Source organism: Protopterus annectens, chromosome 14.part0 (assembly GCF_019279795.1).
Source record: "Protopterus annectens isolate FY-2018-M chromosome 14.part0, PAN1.0, whole genome shotgun sequence".
Classification (NCBI taxonomy): Eukaryota; Metazoa; Chordata; order Ceratodontiformes; family Protopteridae; genus Protopterus; species Protopterus annectens.
This window is the reverse complement of record NC_056748.1, coordinates 883,628,140-883,647,666: the sequence shown is the minus strand read 5'-3', so window position 1 is coordinate 883,647,666 and position 19,527 is coordinate 883,628,140. Positions and strand designations below refer to the sequence as shown.

At 37.6% G+C, this 19,527-nt stretch overlaps 1 protein-coding gene across 1 annotated transcript in view; it reads left to right on the top strand.

Annotated features, from left to right (window-relative positions):
• PDE6C (phosphodiesterase 6C) overlaps positions 1-19,527 on the top strand; it is a 537,951-nt gene that overhangs the window by 484,794 nt on the left and 33,630 nt on the right. The window contains exons 17-19 of the mRNA XM_044055635.1: positions 1,090-1,197; positions 1,286-1,349; positions 16,328-16,402. Coding sequence (XP_043911570.1) covers positions 1,090-1,197; positions 1,286-1,349; positions 16,328-16,402 — 247 coding nt within the window. The remainder of the gene's footprint in view (positions 1-1,089; positions 1,198-1,285; positions 1,350-16,327; positions 16,403-19,527) is intronic.

Below are 19,527 nucleotides of genomic sequence, written 5' to 3'. Positions count from 1 at the left end.
TTTATGTGTGAGTACGTCTTTTCTCTTTCCTCCATGTTGTGAGTGGATCTGATGCATTTTACCTGATGATGTGCACAGAGTGTCAATAAGTGTTTGATACACACAAAACAGCAATACAAATATCTATATGTCTGTCAGATAAACAATTTCCACATCCATTTATCAGTGTTCCTTATTAGGATCACTGTAGAAATAAATATATAAATATAAATATGTGCAATGTGGTGAATGTGTAAAAGTGATTTGGTGGGGCAAATAAAATTTATGAAATACAGAGTAACTTAAAAAAGAAAAAAAAAACATTAGTAAATGTTATAAAAAAAGGATGAAGATATTAGATATACAGACAAAAATACAGAAAAACTGAAATATATCTGTATCTTTTGAGGCACAGTGCAAGTACCAAAGCTATTCCTTGCACATTAGTCCACATACAGACTATCTGGTAAAATTCACATAAGCTTTATCTTAGGAAACAATGGTATAACTTGGGTCACATAAAGGCCATCAGTGTGAAAATATAATTTCACAACATACACAAAAAGACTTCCCTGTAGGCTTGATGGGTATACATTCTCCCAAAGTGAATACTTTACAACCATAAATTAATAAATTCAGTTAATTGATTTCACTGCCATAAGCAAACAGTTTCACACCGCAGTATATTATTTTTTCTTTTCTAAAGAATCAGTCAAATTTAGTGTATCCTAACTACGTACAAAGCATTTCTAAAATAATATTTATCAACATTGCTAAGATCATGCATGTAGAGTATTATAGTAGGTTTAAAATTCCACATATCTAAAGGTATAATACCAAGATCTCCGAGGGACATACCATGTTAATTGCAGCAAAAAGATACTTCATAAAGTAATCATGTTTTTAGTTCATGTAGATGGTTTCACTAACTCATTTCAGGTGAGTTACAATGTATATGCTTCATCCCCCAAAATAATTATTATTCAGATTTAGAGGTGTTTTCCCTTCTGCAGTAAGGTAACCGAACAAGATCTCCATATGTACAGATGTGGTTTACATTTTTAATGATTGACTTCCATCTGATTTGGTATATGTTAATATCTTTTGCAGGAAAAGGACTATGTTTCAGAAGATTGTTGATGCAGCTGAACAAATGCAGTCTGAAGAAGACATTATCAAATATGTCACATCTGATCCGACCAAAAAGGAAATAATTATGTGAGCAAAGTTTTATGTATTATAATACAAGTATGTTTTCTTGTTTTCGTATTGTGCTCGACTAATCCATTTCTTTTATCTTATTAAGGGCTATGATGATGACTGGCTGTGATTTATCAGCTATTACCAAGCCATGGGAAGTTCAGAGTAAGGTAAAGTACACTACACTCTTAACCTCTGGTCTCACTCTATCTAATCTCTCCCATAGTTACCTTATTGATTTATATAGTCCTTCTTCAGGAGGAGAGCCCAGTAGCCCATTCATTTCCATTGGAGAGGTGGGAGTCAGGTGCCTAAGGGAGGGCCATCATCAGTAGCTGACTCAGGAATGTTCTGCTTTAAGGAATTCCTTAAAATATATTGTGACTTTGACATCTGCTTCTGCCCTACAGCTAGTTGATATATGCATGCTTCAGTGCATGCCACCATCGGTTGCAGTGCACTGTTATGCAAGCCACATGCACTGGATCCTTTCCAAAGGACCAGATTTCAGGATCCACTCCCCAAAGTAATCAAGCCTATCTCTACTACCTCACTCCAGCTTCTAGCCTGGTAGCTCCTCCACTTTCTGACAATTCTAATCAAAAGTGGGTCATGTGGGGCTTAGTCAAAGTTTTATCCCTTTACTCCTCAGAGCTGTCCATATAATATTACTACTCATAGATTGGTGATCATCTTACAGTCTATTTTTTATTTGGTGATATCTTACATTCTATTTTTTATTTTATTCATTTCCATTGAAATTTCCATAGACAATTTGGTTATCACCATACATTTCAAGACTAAAAAGCAATCTGCACACAACATTTTGTCTTATATCTCTGTTTGCTCTGAAAACCTATTATCTTGCAGTACAGAATACAGCTGTAATTATAAAACAATAAAAATTTAAAAGCACATCTAATTGATATTTTATTTCTAAAGAATTGTATTCACTAAACATGATAAAAAGCTTGAAGTACTGCAGTTTTTAAGGCAGATAAACAAAAAAGACCAAACAGAAAGGCTAAATAGTACGTGACCCTAATGCCACAATCGACAAAATAAAATGGAAAAAATAAAGCAAGGCACAGGGAAATGGATTAGAGCTTTAATTAACTAACAAAAAAGCTCAAAAAGCAGAAACAGTATAGCATACATGCCAAGATATTTTTTCAATCACTGTATTGAAAAAAATGGTTTTGTGAGAAACGTTTACTATTTTATTCCAAGCTGCTGTTTTCATTAAAAACCTTGTCCAAGGTTCTTAAGACTGCATTTATTTTTCCAGATAAGTAACAAAATAGTGACGGATAAAACATTAATTAAAAAATAAAAATAAAAATGGTGGTGACAGTAGAATAAACCAACTTGACCCATTTTGATGTTAGAAAGCATACAGTGCTAAGTACTTTCATTCCTATTACAAACCAAGGCTTCTTCCGAGTGCACCTTCTTTAAATTAAATCACCAGTATAAACCATTTATCATCCAATCAAATTCAAAACTACAAGACTTCATTAATATGGATAAACACAACATCTTAACCCTTAAGTAAAAACACCAGCTAAAAAGAGAAGAAAAAAGAAAACAATAAAAATTCACATGGAAATTCACATGCAACTACTACATTGCAATTTTCTCATCTGTCCAATTAAATAAGGAATAATTTGGCAACTCAGTTCATTAACCAGCTGTTTATACTTTTAATGACCTCTGTTTCAATACACTCATTAAAGACAACGTGTCATTTAAAACAGGGTCATTGTTGGCATCTAACCTAATTTGCTAACTTAGCTCTTTGTATTCCAATAAATTTTCACCATGCCCTTCTCTTACATTGTGAATCACCTTGTCAATAAGAAAAATAAATATATATTTTTTTAAATTCGGCACACTCTGTTGCACATCTTTTCTTTATCTTTATATCATACAAATGTTTGTATGTTCTATCTCTCAACCTTCCTTTTGTTTCATCAATGTAGAAGGCAGAACATGGAACTCAGGTTGCCAGATATATAACTCCCACAGTGTTAACAATTAAAAAAAGTCTTTCTGCTTTTCCTGTTAAGGGGTTGCCACAGCAGATCACTGGTCCGCTATTGATTGGCAGTAGAGCAGTAGATTTTTATGATGTCGAGTTGCCAGCCCAGTGCCCAACCTTCACAGAAGGCACACACACACACACACACACACACACACACACACACACACACACACACACACACACACGCACACACGCACACACGCACACACGCACACATGCACACACGCACACATACACACACATGCACCTACTTGCATGTCTTTAAAGTTCACTTTACCTCAGGGAGGACATGCAAACTCTGCACAGAAGGTGGTCCAGCTGAGAAAGAACACAAAAAACTAAAACTAGATGTGTCAGTCAGTCTTTTCCCCAACACATCCTCCCTGCAGTCTGTTCACCACTCATGTAGCCATCTCAAGTGCATTTGTTACCTTGCTGAGCCCTGACACTGAGTGATTCACCCATATCTTAGCCACTGGATTGTGCCCTGATATTGGGAGCACTGATTTATTGATAATAATTCATGTAGGCATCTCAAGTATGTTTCTTCCCTTTCTGAGACCTAATGCTGAGTGATTCACTGATGTTTTACCCAACAGATCATGCCACTATCAGGAAAACTGATTTACTTATAATAATTCATGTAGCCATCTTAAGCATGTTTGTTCCCTTTCTGAGCCATTGACTTTGAGTGATTCACCCATATCTTAGCCACAGGATCATGCCCTGCTATCTGGAACATTGATTTACAGATAATAATTCATGTAGCCATCTCAAGTGCTTTTGTTCTCTTTGTGAGCCCTGATGTTTAGTGATTTACCCATATCTTAGCCACCGGAATGTGCTCCACTATCGGGAACACTAATTTACTGATAATAATTCACATTGCCATCTGAAGTGTTGTTGTTCCCTTTCTGAGCTCTCACGCTGAGTGATTCACCCATATCTTAGCCACCAGCTTGTATCCTACTATCGGGAACACTGATTTACTAATAATAATTCACATAGCCGTCTCAAGTGGATTTGTTACATTTCTGAGCACTGACACTGAGAGATTCACTCACATGTTAGCCATAGGATCCTGCCCTGCTAATGGGAACACTTATTTACTGATAATAATATGTGTTATTGCCCTTTAAATTAATTCTTAACTTAATGTTTTCATTTGCAGGTGTATTAGTTAAGTGGCATGCACACTTGCTAGGGATGGCTCCCCGAGCCCCCCCCCCCAACTTCTTCCACTATAGTAGTATGTAGTTCCCAGGCTGCCTTTTCTTTTTTTGTTAATTACAACTGCTATTAGCTTTCCTCTTCACAGCCCCCTTCTCCTTCTAAATAGCAGCTACCTTTCACATAGGCACTTGCATAACACTATAAAACTCTGCTTCATCTGCAAAGCACATAACCCTTGATTTGAAATTTGCTGATCTTTGCTACTGAAAATGCCTCTACGTTGGCACTGATCTGATCTGAACTCTCATTGACAGATAGTTTTTCTTCACAGGCTCATTGGTGGTCTGGGTCTGCCTGCTCCATTCACCCTCACTTCCTCTTCACCCTCTCCTATCACATCTCCCATCCCTCCACCATACCATACCCCCTCCAACTGCCCACACCTACCACTTAAAACTAACCTCCACACCTACACACACAGTACCTCCCTCTGCCCTTCACCCCTTTTACTCTTAACTAACTTATTCTCTACTGCCCAAACTCCTCCACACCTCTATCATCTTCATGTCAACCCCATCTAATCACCAGTCTCCCTTTCTTGTTAAATCCACTTCTGCCTTCACACATCCCCCACTTTTTTGTACTCGAATTAACTTCTCTCACACGTCCTCCTCTCATACTGCCTCTCCCCCCATTCAGCATGCTTCTCATCTCTGTTTCAACCACACTTTTTCTTCTACTGTCCCACATGACCTCTTATCAAACTGGCCTACATCCCAGAAACCTCCTTCCCACTCTTACTCACCCACTAAAACACTCTAAAACACCCATGCCTTTCTTAATAATACCCTCTCTATTCAACCTTGCTAACCCACTCTTATTTAAAATCAAACTAGTCCTCCACCCCTCACTCTCCCTCAAAACTAGGCTTAAATACCACAACTTCAGCTCTAGGTTTCCTACACTACTATTCTGCCACAAAAGATTATCCCTATCAGGAGATATTCAACCCAATCCTGGCCCTGACTTCTCTCTCTCTAATGACACCTTCTCCTCTCCCCCATCCCAATTCCTCCTCCAAATACTTAAACATATACTCTGAAGTCACTGAATTCCACACGTGGATTTCACACTATTCTCCTGACCTTATTACTTCACTGAAACAAGGCTTAAATCCCATATCTCTGACAATGAAATTATTTCTCCTAGATACAACATTTTCTGCTAAGACATGCCCCATAAAGAAGGAGGAGATGTGTCTATAATTTACTCTGGCCAATTTAACTTATCCACTTGTCTATTACACTCCCCAACTTTCACCCTGCAGAAGTTTAATTGTAAACTGCAAACTTAACATTCTCAAACAAATTACAATTCCTGCCATTTATATCTTCCCCCAGCAATAACACCCCCATACTTGAACGTGTTCTGTCCTGGATCTCTCACTATGTGTCTTATGAAACAATAATTCTAGGTGACATCAACATAGATTGGCAAACCTGAACCACTGACTCCCCTATCTCTAGCATAAGTCTTCACAGATTCACTCAATTAATCACAACCTCTACCTACTTTAACACACCAACCAAATATAGCTCTATCCTTCACTGGAATAAGGTAATAAACCTACCTGAGAATCCATTTGTTGGGCTTAATTTTGTGGAAACTGTTAAAGAGAAAGAACCTGTAAGTAATGACTTCCCTGAGTTTTTGAAACTTGTAAGAGAACTGGAAGACAATTTGTTTAAGTTAAAGAGACAACAATGGCAACACCTCCATCTGGAGGCTTGTCTGCACTATAAAATCATCCCTAGAGGACTAAGAGTTCTTTGTATGCCTAGTTATGATGAAATGCATGCAGACTTAAACAATGGCAGCAAATGAACTTAGAGTTAAGATTCAAATACATCAATATGTTGATTGAATATTTTCTGCCTTGTGAGCAAAGTTTATTAGCGGCAGTAGAAGCATGCAGATTAAATATTGAGCAGCACTTTAAGGATGAAAGGTATATGCATATTCTAGAAAATACTTTCACCAATGTGTTTAATTATGAATTGATACTTCAACGTATAAAAACTGGAAAACTAATAGGAGACTATAATCACTTTGTATCTGGCCACATTTTTGTATGGCCAAGAACAACAGAGCAGAGGGGTGGCCAGCAAAGGGCTCCTGAGCTTGACCAGAATAATATGGTAGTGCCAGAAAATCAAGACCCTAGACTGGAGCAGGATATAGAAGGAGCAGATGATGATACCATAAGAAGTGATGTGTACAGTGTACATAATGTTGCATTGAATAACCCTTTAGTGAATGATGGTCCACTATCAAGTAATTTGATGCCTGGAGGTAACACAGTACAATGGCATAATGTGGAAGCCAGACCAAAAGAAAGACCAACTGAGAAACAGGGTTTTCATCCATGGTGAAGTCATCTCATTCGCTCAGCAGAGGGTGCCACAAGAGGAAACATTCCAATGAGCGCCCACAAGGAATACACAAGATGAAGAGATGAATAGCATAGTGTATAACCTTTCTGACCATGTTTTGACTGAAGCAGAACTATCTATTCTGAATAAGGGACTCAGTTTTATTCCCTCTGTACAATCAGAAGTGAGTGATGTTCTGACTGATTTAAGACTTTTTTGTCATAATTTGACTTTCAAACTAATGTTTAATGACAATAATGATGCTACTAACAGACCGTGATTCAGATGGCCCAGTGTTTTTGTTCAATGTATACCTTTAAATGTACAGCTTTTTATAAAAATGTGTGAAAATGAGTTATGTGAATCCATGCATGGAGAAAGGGCTAAGAGCTATTATAATTAAACAGCATCACAGCACCGAGCCCTAAATGATTTAAAGAATAATCAGGGTATAAGCATTAGACCCTCTGACAAAGGAGGGTCTATAGTAGGCACCAAGCCCTAAATGATTTAAAGAATAATCAGGCTTTGAGCATCAGACCCTCTGACAAAGGAGGGTCTATAGTAGTCATGAATCATAAAGATTATAATATGAGTATGCTTTCCACGCTGAATGAGGATACAACAGATGTACAGATCGGGTCTATATTAGAACATCGAATATTTTTCAGTTCGAATCACTAAAGGTCGACCTTTAGTGATCAAACTGTTAAAACATCGAATGTTCAGAAAAAAATAAAATGAAAACAACAACAACAAAAAAAAAACTAAACCCTTATGGAGATTTCCGTTTTCTTGTTCGATGTTCTGCAGTTTAGCTATTCTCGTGTCGACAATGTCAGATTCAACAGTTTTCGAGAATTTAATATAGACCCTGCAGATCAACATGGATAGGGTAAGATCTATCATTGATTATGTACATAGTGCCTTATATGAATTATTTATGGAAACTTGATTTTTTGTATGTGACTGAACCTAAGATACCATTGATAAAGGGTCTTCCCAAGGTTCATAAACCTTTGACTAAACCTCCCCTAAGTTTGGTTGTGTCAAAGGAAGAATGGGTCACACAAACATGCTCTCTATATGTGGAAAATAAGCTTAAGACAATGTTGGCTTCGGTCTCTATTGTACTCAGGGGCACTGAGCAATTTTTAACTGACCTATTCATGTTTTTGGAGAGTTGTGGTAATATAACAGGGTTTTTTTCTTGCGACCCTTGATGTAAAGAATTTATTTAAGTGCATCCCAAATGAGCATGGCTTTGATACCATTAGAGAACAGTTGACACACACACAGAATTTTGACAACAGTCAGGTTGATATGGTTTGCTGCTTGTTGGACTTGTTTTAAAGAATAATGTTTTTTGTGTGGTGACTGCTTCTATGCATAAAAATGGGGGGTGGCCATGGGCACCCCCTGTGCAAATTCCTATGCAAATGCAGTAATTGGTCTGGCTCCCACATTATGCCATTGCACTGGGTTACCTCCATATCCTGAACCACCCTACCTATACTTACATCTTGCCTACACCACTTCCCCCACAACATAGCTCCAGTCCAAACTTTAAGAGTACGAGCGGTACTTTCTGATAGTTTTTTATAGTCCTCACTTCTTGTTGTCTCTTCCCATTCCATTTGCCCTGCGGGCTCCCTCTGCTCCTCTACCCTGCCTCCAATTCCCACCTGTCCCCAGCACCTCTACACTTATACTGCCTAACCACACCCACTTCCTAACACCCAATCAACTAACCATACCCCCTCCTAACACCTAATCAACTAACCACAACACCCACACCAATCACTTTCCTTCTATTTTAAACCCCATCACATCCACCCCACCTTGCCATGGCCCCAAAACTACCTTCATGCAACTTATTCTTGACCTACTCCATCATACCACTATTGCTTATCCCTTACTTACTAACACTATATGAACAACAAGTGATTCATTGTTTTCCCTCCCCAAGAAGCCATACTATCACACTGCCCAAACCTAATAATCTAGAACACCAACTTACTCCCCCATAACTAACCAAACAAACACCTCATAAGTACTATTAGAAACCGCTACATCAGCCTAAAAAACTAAAAAAATACCAAACCCTTCTTTATAAGATTCTGAAATTAATCATTAAATACCAAACTAATCTCACTAGGGATGGGGACATCCACCCAAACCCAGGTCCATCCCCTACCATTAACTCTACCAAAAACACTACTCCATCCCCTATAACCCATACCATAAACAGACCTCCTAACTCACTTCTAGTAAGTCATCTAAATATCAGAAGCATAAATAATAAACTTCAACACCTCCATGCCCTACTAGATCACCTTTCTCCTGATGTTCTCTGTCTCACTGAAACCTGTCTCAAGCCAAGCACCTTAGATAGTGAAGTCATACCATCAGGTTACAATATATTTAGACATGACCGCACTGCCAAAAAGGGAGGGGGGGGGGTAGCTGTACTCAACAAATCCATGCTAGAAGTAACCATTGACAGCCATCAGTCCTTCCAAAATACTACCGCTGAATTAATTACTACTAAACTACACATCAATAAAAGCAAAAGTATACATATATAATCTGTGTCCACATCCCCCCCAGGGAAAACATACCAGTACTTGAGGACATACTAAGCTGGCTATCAAATAATTATCCCCAGGAAACCATTGTACTCTGAGATTTTAATAGACTTGTACTCATGCTCCTCAGAACCCCCCACTTCCCACATTAACCTTTATGATTTCTCACAACTCATATCCTCCCCCACCAGAATCACTAAACCTAACAATAAAGAAACTATATTAGACTGGATACTTATTAACAATCACCCACTCACGTATAAAGCTGGAACCTTGCCCGATGACATAAGTGATCACCTATATCATCAAGCAAAAGGCTGAAATACACAAACAACCCACCTATAAAACAATCAGAAACAAGAAAGATTTTAACTTAAAGAACTTTCAAACAGACCTTAAGCTTTGCAACTGGTCTGTTCTAAAGCATCTCCCACTAGAAGAAGCTGTACAATACTTTAACTCTAAATCCTTATCCATCCTAGACAGCCATGCTCCAACTCGTACTATTAGGACTAAACCCAAAAGCAACCCTTGGCTTACAGCTGCAACTAGGCAAAAAATCTTACTAAGAAATAAAGCTTGGACCACTTGGCGTACCTCAGAAAACCTCACAGATCAACTCCATTATAGACAATTAAGGAATGACACAAAAATCTGTCACTACCAACAAAAAGAACTACTATCACAACCTACTACACAAAAACCAGAACAAACCAAATAGATTCTGGGCAACTCTAAACGCACTGCTCCATCCAGGACAATCTACCACCCCTGTCCCCTCAGCTTACAACTCACATTCTCCAGCAGAAGTAGTCAACTCCTTCAACAGCTTCTTTACAGAAACTATCCAAAACCTAGTCAATAACTTAGCCCACAGTCTAATAAATCCCTCTGCCTTTACACCCACTACCCAAACCACCTTTAAATTTCAACCAATCTCAACTTCATTTATTCTTACTCTAATTAGAAAACTAAAACCAACTACCCTTGTCTGATCTCCTACCAGCAGACTACCTCCTCACTCTAATTTCAAAACTAAAACCAACTACCCTTGCCGCTGATCTCCTCCCTGCAGACTACCTACAAAAAGCAACTGATACTGTAGCCTACCCTATATCCATTTTGATCAACTGATCTATATCTGAATCTACCATTCCCACTACCTGGAAAGTATCCCATATCATTCCAATCCACAAGGGAGGCAGCTGCACTCACATCTCAAACTACAGACCCATATCAATACTCTCTCCCATAGCCAAAATCCGGGAAAATGTATCCAAAAAGAACTCCTAGCCTATCTTCTTGATAACAATTACCTTTCAAACTATCAACATGGCTTCAGACCAAACCACAATACCACCTCTGCCCTACTGTACTTCACCAATGCCATAAATCATAACCATAATGGCAATAAACTCTTTTCAGCCATCTTCCTAGATCTTTCCAAAGCTTTCGACATGGTAAACCACCAACTTCTCCTGCAAACCCTAGAAACACTCTGCCTAGACACCCATGCTATACAATGGTTTAAGTCATATTTGGAAGGTAGGCAACAGGCAGTCCTGTGGAAAGACAACCTATCTACCCTCTTACCTATAACTCTTGGTGTCCTCCAAGGATCCATCTTAGGGTCCCTCTTATTTTCCATTTTCATTAATGACTTGCATAGAGTAATACCAGACACTACCTGTATCCAATACGTAGACGACTCCACCCTGATCTGCTCTGCCACAACCTCAGATGAGCTACAGACACTATCTCAAAGCACATTTACCATGGTAGAAATCTGACTCCTCTATCATCGTCTAATATTAAACCCCAAAAAAAACAAACTGCTGCTGTTCTCCCCATCCCGTAGGACTTCCTCTCTAACCTTCTCCATCACATCTAACAATGGCACTACTATATCACCAGACCCCTCAATCAAACTACTAGGAGTCATAGTCGACAACAACCTAAAGTTTGATCCGCATATCGACCACACCATCAAAACAGTAAATAAAAAACTTGGCTCTCTACATAGAATCAAACCTTTCTTAACTCCCCTTGCCAGAACTGTCCTTGCTCGCACTCGTCTTCTATCCACACTTCTCTACGCCTCCCCTCTATTCACCAACCTGAATAATACCTCCCTGAACAAGCTCACAACCTGTTATAATCACATTGCCAGATTTGCCACTGCCTCTGCCTACAGGACCCATCATTGCCACAATCTCAAACTACTAAGCTGGCTTGAACTACCTAACCTTCTAATAACCAACCAACTAATAATCACCCACAAGATTCTCTATCAGACCAAATGGACACCCAATCTTAATATACTCATCACCCCCTACCATAACCTTAAAACTCTCTGATCCTCTAACAAAATGTTAGCCTACACCTTCAAAGCAAACAACTCAACTGGAGAAGCTCTGTTTATGAACTCAGTTGATAAAGTCTGGAACTCTCTCCCTACAGAACTAACCTTACAACCCTCTCCAACCCAATTTAAGAAATACCTTACTCAATACTTCACATCACAATGGCTCTGTCCTTGCTCTATCCCTGACTAACTCCCCACACTTTATAACTGTGCCTCTAATTCTAACTATATTACTCTACTGCCATATGATTAAGTAAAATCTAAGATGTATAAGATGTAACACAATTATATACGCACCTCTTGATTCTTGACCTAAGAACTTCAAAAATGACCTACAAATACATTATACAACCTGAATTACTCTTATAATGGAATGGTTTCAATATGTAATTATGTAAATATTATTCTGCTGTCTCTATGTAATTATGAAGAATTTCTCTGGATTGTGTTTCTCTATTGGATTTCCCAGTGTATTATGTTGTCTGTCTTATTTCTACTGTATGGAGCTTTTCTCCCCGGGCCTCCACTGAAAATGGACATATATCCAGTCGGACCTTCCCGGTTAACAAATGTAAAATAAAATAAAAATAAATAAATGAAATCATGGGAGTAACAATTTGTGCTTGACAACAACAATATATACAGACCACACATTAGATTTTACCTTTGTTTTGATGATGTTTTTATTTGGGGGGGGGGGGGGGCAAGAAGAATTATATGGTTTTCTTCACTCCATTAACCATACCACTGAATGTTTGAGGTTTACTTTGTCCATGTCACAGAAAGAGAGAGATTTTTTGGATGTATGATTATTGGTTAACCAAATGGGTCGGATAGATTCCAATTTATTCCAAAAGGGATGTTGTTAAAATAGTTACTTGTCCTTTGATAGTATGCACCACAGGCATATATATCCTAATGTAGTAATAGGCCAATACATGAGAGCCTCTAGGCTATACACACAAGAGGAAGCATTTCCTTAAAACATTGATGCATTGAGTCAACATTTTTTTGAAAAGGGGCTATAAGAAGGACCTTTTGATACAGCACAAGGAGACGGTGGTCAAGGATAGAAAAAAAACACTGCTACCCCATATTTCTCTAGACGTGCTTCTAGTGCACATAAGGATAGGAGCTTTGTCAGTAAACTCAGATTTGGTGTGAAGTACACAAATGATGTAGGCTCTGTATGTAATATTATACAAAAACAAAAACTGGGGAATACTTATAAGTGACAACAAGACAGCTGAAATAGTTGGGAACAATCCCTCTTTTATGTATAAAAATACTTTAAACTTGAAAAGACTACTGTGCACTGTGAATTCCAATACTAGGTCAAGTAACTTGCTATCTGCCAGACTCGGCACATACAGTTACAAGCATTGCAGAATCTGTACATATATTTCACATGAACAAGTGTTTAAACATCCACAGATGAAATATATTTTTACTCCCAGATTCTATGCAGATTGTAATACAGCAAATGTGATTTATTTAGCTACATGCAAGTCCTGTACAGGATTCTATGTTGGTAAAACTAATACGAGATTACAGGATAGAAGTTTTAGTCATTCTTATGAAATTAGGACTTGCAATATGAACAATGCACTAGCTAAACATATTAAAGAAAATGCTGGACATGAGTTTATTTTTAGAGTACTACAAATAGTGCATGTGGGGAGGGATGTTCTCACTAACTATACTGAAACAGTAGAACTTAAATGGATCTTAAGGCTAAAGACTGATAAACATCCTGTTATTAATGCTTGTGTCCCTTTAAAGCCTGTACTGAAAGGGAGGAAATTGGTTTAATGAAGTGATCAATTAACATAGCTGATGGAACATCTAATTGTTTTTAAACTGAACTGTGAGTTTGTGTTTTTATGATCTGAAGAAGTGTTGTTTTTTCAACGTGAAAGCGCTTATCTGCTCCATTTTTACAAATAAATACTTCTACTGTGTGAAGCTGTGGTATTCCTGCCAAATTTTATGCTTTGGATGTACTTAAACTGAAATAAAATTATGTGCTAAAAATACAGTATCAGTGAATTTGATGGACAACCCTTCCCCATACCATACTGCTTTGCCAGTGCACCACTACATAATGAAAATGCAATTAGGGAACCTTGGACTTTGGGTTGGAAACTCATTGTATTTTGACCATCATGTGACAGCAGTAATCAAGAAATCCTTCTAGTTAGCACAACTGATTACCAAGAGCATATCATCAAGATCTAAAAAGGTCATCATCTCTTTAGAGGTCAGCATTGATTAAACCAGTTATTGGGTATAATGTCCCCAGTGATCTATTAGAGATTCCTAACCAAGAAGATCACAGGACTAAAGACCAGGAGCTACAAGGAAAGGCTGGAAGCACTATACCTTTATTCAGTATCTTACAGACTTTTTAGGGGAAACCTATGCCTAGCTACCACTCCACTGGAAACCCATTTGTCCTTGATCTCTTTGTCTCTAATACTTCTGAAAACACCATGCTCTGAAGTTATACTCTCTCAAAAACAAGATATTATAAGAAATATGATTAACACATTTAATATTTAACAGCATCTGCTTGTATACACAGTTATATGTACTCAGGTAAGTCCACTGAGATCACAGATTTCTTTTAAGGAGACAGTACAGGAACACAAAGGAATGTACAGCAGAAAGTCATGCAGTGGGCCTGGCTTGGATCCAAATTAAGTTTATTCATTTTAGAGTCTGCTACCTTAAATTAGCTTGGTACTGCTTTTTTGAATATCTTAGTAAGGTCAAAATATCACACCTAACTAAGGAATTGTAGATGCACTAATTCGCTATAGGGATTTATTGTTTTACATCTGTTGAATGTTATTTTAATACCATTTTGCATTTCTGTTAAAACATTCATTTAACAAGTCATAGGTGAGTTCATATAGATATTTATTGCTAGTTAGAACTAAGAGAACACCAGAATATACAAACAGTACTTTACAAGAATACAAAACATTAGCCAGGTATATAAGAGGTTTTATTCAGATCTGTCTCACTATCACTACTATCATACCCTACTGTATGATTGCCCTTGCAAGATAAGCTGCCTCTGGTGCACACCTTCTTTACATATGAACTAGTTCACTCATATACAAGAAACTACCACTCCTGGAAGAGTATTCCTTTTGTTTGCTTCCTTTCTGTGATGTAATTGCTTCTACGTTTCTTTTTTTAAACCTCCTAATCCCTGGCTTGAGTTTGTGCCTTCTGAAGCCTCTTCAAAACTGTTTCCTCTCCCTGGTGCTGCTATTATACTAATTATGTTAACAATTATTATTGTGTTGCCCTTGTAGTTTCTAACATTAATTTAGCCTATCCAAGGCTTTCAAATATTTGTTGTAATTTGAACACAGACTCGTATAACTTTGCAACTTTATATGCACATCATACAAACACTTCACCCCATGTCATTATTTAGATGAAGATCCCTGAGGGAGTCTGACTGTCAACATCTACAGAAAATCAGACTGGGTCCTTTATCTGTATCTCCTTTTTGAGATGTTACTCAACACCAAAATAATCTTCAAAGATGCTTTATCAACCTTATTTTTTCATATTACTCTAGCAGTATGACAGCCATTTATTATGTTCTTACTAGTTTCTTGGCCTTGAATTAAAAACTTCCACTTCAGTAAACCGATCTCTACTTTCTAAATCTCTAACCTCTCAATCAACATAAATGCCCGAGACAAACTACTACATCATCTTTACAACTATGCATCCAGTTTGGTGCCATCAGAAAAAAAGGCATAGCACACTTTAGCGCCACATAGCAGTACTAGATATAAATCTAAACTCATGGATGAACCATGCACCAAACCATGTAATACTCCACTGACCTTTATTTTACAGTACTGTAACTAGGTCATCAGCACTGCTAGATTAATTTCTTTATTTGTTTTTTTATCAAACGTGGGAATGTCTCTTTCCCACTTTGTCTATACATTCCCTACCCTACTGGACAAGAGCCAACCAAGAAAGTCATCATCCAGACAGCCCTCAAGGGTTTTTGAAGGTCTTCTTGTTTATACCACATCCCTAACCTCTTGTGTGCCCAACAAGGCACTTAGAAGGGGCACTGAGTTGTCTGCCTGCAGAACATGACACCTCATTTCCACAAGGGGTATTCCCTCCAAGTAGCCCTAACCCTCCCTCAGCATGAACATCAAATCCTTTTGTCCCTGCCAGGGAGAGTGAACTGCCCTGTGTGCCCTTAAGTGCATGCAAACATCATTCTTCCTTAGCTCCCACCACTTATTTGCTGTGTTACAGACTTCCATATGTAACCAGTGTACTTGGATTATTGCCACTTATAGTAGATTTTAGGGATTCCAGCACATGTAATGATGTCAGCTGTAAAATTGCAAAATGCTATTTGTAGTCATCAAAAATAATTGATAAAACAGCATATACTGTGCCTTTATATAACTGCCATTATAAATACATATGCATATATGCTTTGAATTGGTATATGCCTACATGTAAATTTTCATTTATTGCATTATCTTTCCAGGTTGCCCTGATGGTTGCAAGTGAATTCTGGGAGCAAGGTGATTTGGAACGGACAGTGCTACAGCAACAGCCAATTGTAAGTTCCTCAGAGATATCATACAATATGGTTATTTTACTACAGAAGAATTTCAAATGAATCTGCTAGAATATGTGCAAAAGTACATTTCAAATAAATGACTTGCCTGAGTCATATGTTCTGTGCTTCACAAAGATTAAGCCCTATTCTACTTTAATTCTAATTTCAGTTTTACCCTGTAATTCCTGAATAAGTGTATACATTTTTTTGCTTAAGTATTTTAATACTGAATCTGTAAAGAGTACTATTAAAAATAACACAAATCAAACAGTTTACAGCTAATCTCAAAAAACTAAAATTTCTTCCAAGAATTATAGATAGGGAAGAAAATAGAAAATAAACATTTGGGTACTTACGTATTATTGCAACCACATTATGGGCCTGGGATAATTTGTGATGTTTTGGCGAAATGTTTAATGTTAACCTCAGACGGGGTGTGTAAACTCCTAACTACTATTCTGTGACATTGCTTTTGAGCCCTGAAGAGGGATAAGGGAAAAATGCCTCTCCCTGGGTAGCATCCTTTAACGACAATTTTCAACTGTCACGTCCGAAGGCAATAATCTGTGATGAATGAGTAAGCAGGGACTTTTACTAAAGGAAACCTTGTTTCTAGCCCTACCGTTTCAGTGATTTCCCCCAAATGAGACACAAAGTCTGAACACACAGCTGGTTGTCTCCCTCAAATATTTAAGCCTCACTTGGTAAATGCAGATAATTAAGGAGGGACAATGGGACACAATGCAACAGAGGTACTTACCTTATATGTGCAGACTCATTGTTAACACACAAAATGCACAAGGAGTGCCCTTTCAAAAATGAATGACGGTTCTCAATTATACAATAAGACTAGCAATTAACATTACCGGTGCCCTACAGCAGCGGGTCTTGCTGTTTTTGCTGCTCTGCACTTGTGGTAGAAGAGTAACAGATGAATTAACCTCAAGCTTCAGGGTGCCCAATGCGGACAACTGTCACTGTCACACCTTGTATGCATAATTTTTAAAATACAGCAGTCTTACACAGGGAAGTAAAAATGTACTCAGTTTTATAAATGAGTAGGTGCGACACTTCCCAAGTAACTTTGACAATATTTTTTCAGCAGGAGAAGGGCTTGGAAATGAGCCGCTTCTCCTGCTCCGAATGTGGTTGTGATAATATGTAAGTACCAACATTTGCAGCTGACAGAGAATGTTAATGTCTGGATGAAAGAATTCATAAGACTGTAGTACACTGGAATAAACTGGAAACAACTGAAATGAGACTGGGATGAATATCTTTATCTGGTAATTACCCACACTTGTGCTGAACAGGAGCCAGTCTCTCATTTATGGGCCAAGTGTTCTTGCACTTTTCAGAATGAATTCTGCACATGCTGCAGTTCCGTTAAGAATGCTTTATTATGTACAGTGAAGATCAACAACATCCAAATATAATATTCTGGAATGCTGGATAACAATAACAGTGCTAATAAATATAACAGTGCCGCTAAATATATCCAAAGGTTCTGCACATATAGTCTGATTCTCTTGAATAATATTAACTGAAACAGTCTTATCTTTCTGAATAATGCTGGCTATTTGACCTGACTTCGGTGCTCAGACTCAAGAGTCTGTACTGCAAAGACCTTTTGCATGTCAGTCCAAAACCTAATTTAACTGACTCAACTGATCATGTCTGAAGTATTTTCTAATAATACCAAAATACTGTAACATTTTACACACCTCTTTAGCTTTGGTTTTTAAGCCTTGTATTGCATGTGTCTCACAGTGCCTAACTGTCTATTCTTTATGTAGCATTCCATTGCAAGTATACATATGTTTCCCTTGAGAAAGGAACTTTCTATAGCTTTCTCTTCAGGACTGCTATTTTTGCACATCTCATGCTTAGCCAGCAAGACTATATTTTCCCTTCTACTGAACTGTCTTTCCCTGAAACTGCATGCATAAATAAAAACACAAATCTGACTCTATATTTTCAGGGCTTTTATTCTACCTTATTAGTTCTTTTGTACAGACATTAAGAGTAGGAAACTAAATACTGATTTATTGCATCACTCATAAGAAATTTTCTTAACTAGAATGGAGCAGTGATCCGTGTGGGCCTCTTTCAGACTAAGCACAGGTGCATAGTTACATGAAGTACAGTTATTCCACTGAATAACAAATAAAAATCCAGAAAATCCAATAACTACATTGAATAGCCAATAAGTAGTAACAGTGAAATTAGATGAATGTAGTAAGAACTCTATAGGGCAATACAATGTGAGTGAAACAGATTGCATATTTGACTACACAAATGAAATAAGTTGAATAACCATCCTAATACAGCTATACTGAAGAGAAAAAAAAGAGACAGGAAAAAATGAACAAAAAGGGCTGCTTTATAAACAGGCTTAATTTATCCTTTGCTACTGGACTAATCAGGGCCCAGAGGGAAGGTGGAGGTATAAGCTTTACTCTGAATGTCAGATCTAAATCACAGGTCCTCCAGTGTGGCAACTGCATTTTGCTTTTTTAAAGAGAAGGAGTTTTACCTCATTTCTGAAGTCAGGGAAGGATGGAGTGCCTCTAACCTATTTTGAGATGGATTCACAGATTTGGGGGCTAAGAGGAAGATACTAAGGTTAACTCTAGTCCTATTGAAAGGGTGGGGGACAAGGGTAAGTGATGCACTAATTTTAAATTCTAATGCAAAAGAACATCTAAGGGAAACTCCACTATGATGTATGGTCTATCTTCTTATAACTCATTTGCAGGGAGAAACATACTCAGATATACAATACATCTCTTTGAGGATTAGTCCATTTGTGACCTACTTTTCAGTTTCAAATAGCTGTAGCAAACTAAATATCACTGTTTCTGTAGCATTACTATAAACATTTAGATATCAGGGACTCTGGGACTCAGTTTCCCTACATAAACCTAATATATGTTGTTTTAGTCTCCATTTATAGAAATTCTAGACACCAGCTACGGAATGATTGATGATAATAATTTTAACTGATATAATGGAATCATAAGTGTCATCCCTAGGATGTAAATTCAGTTATCCATAGTTCATACATTTACAAATAGAACCTAACTTTAATCATACATTACATAAATTTTACTAAAAGCGCAAAA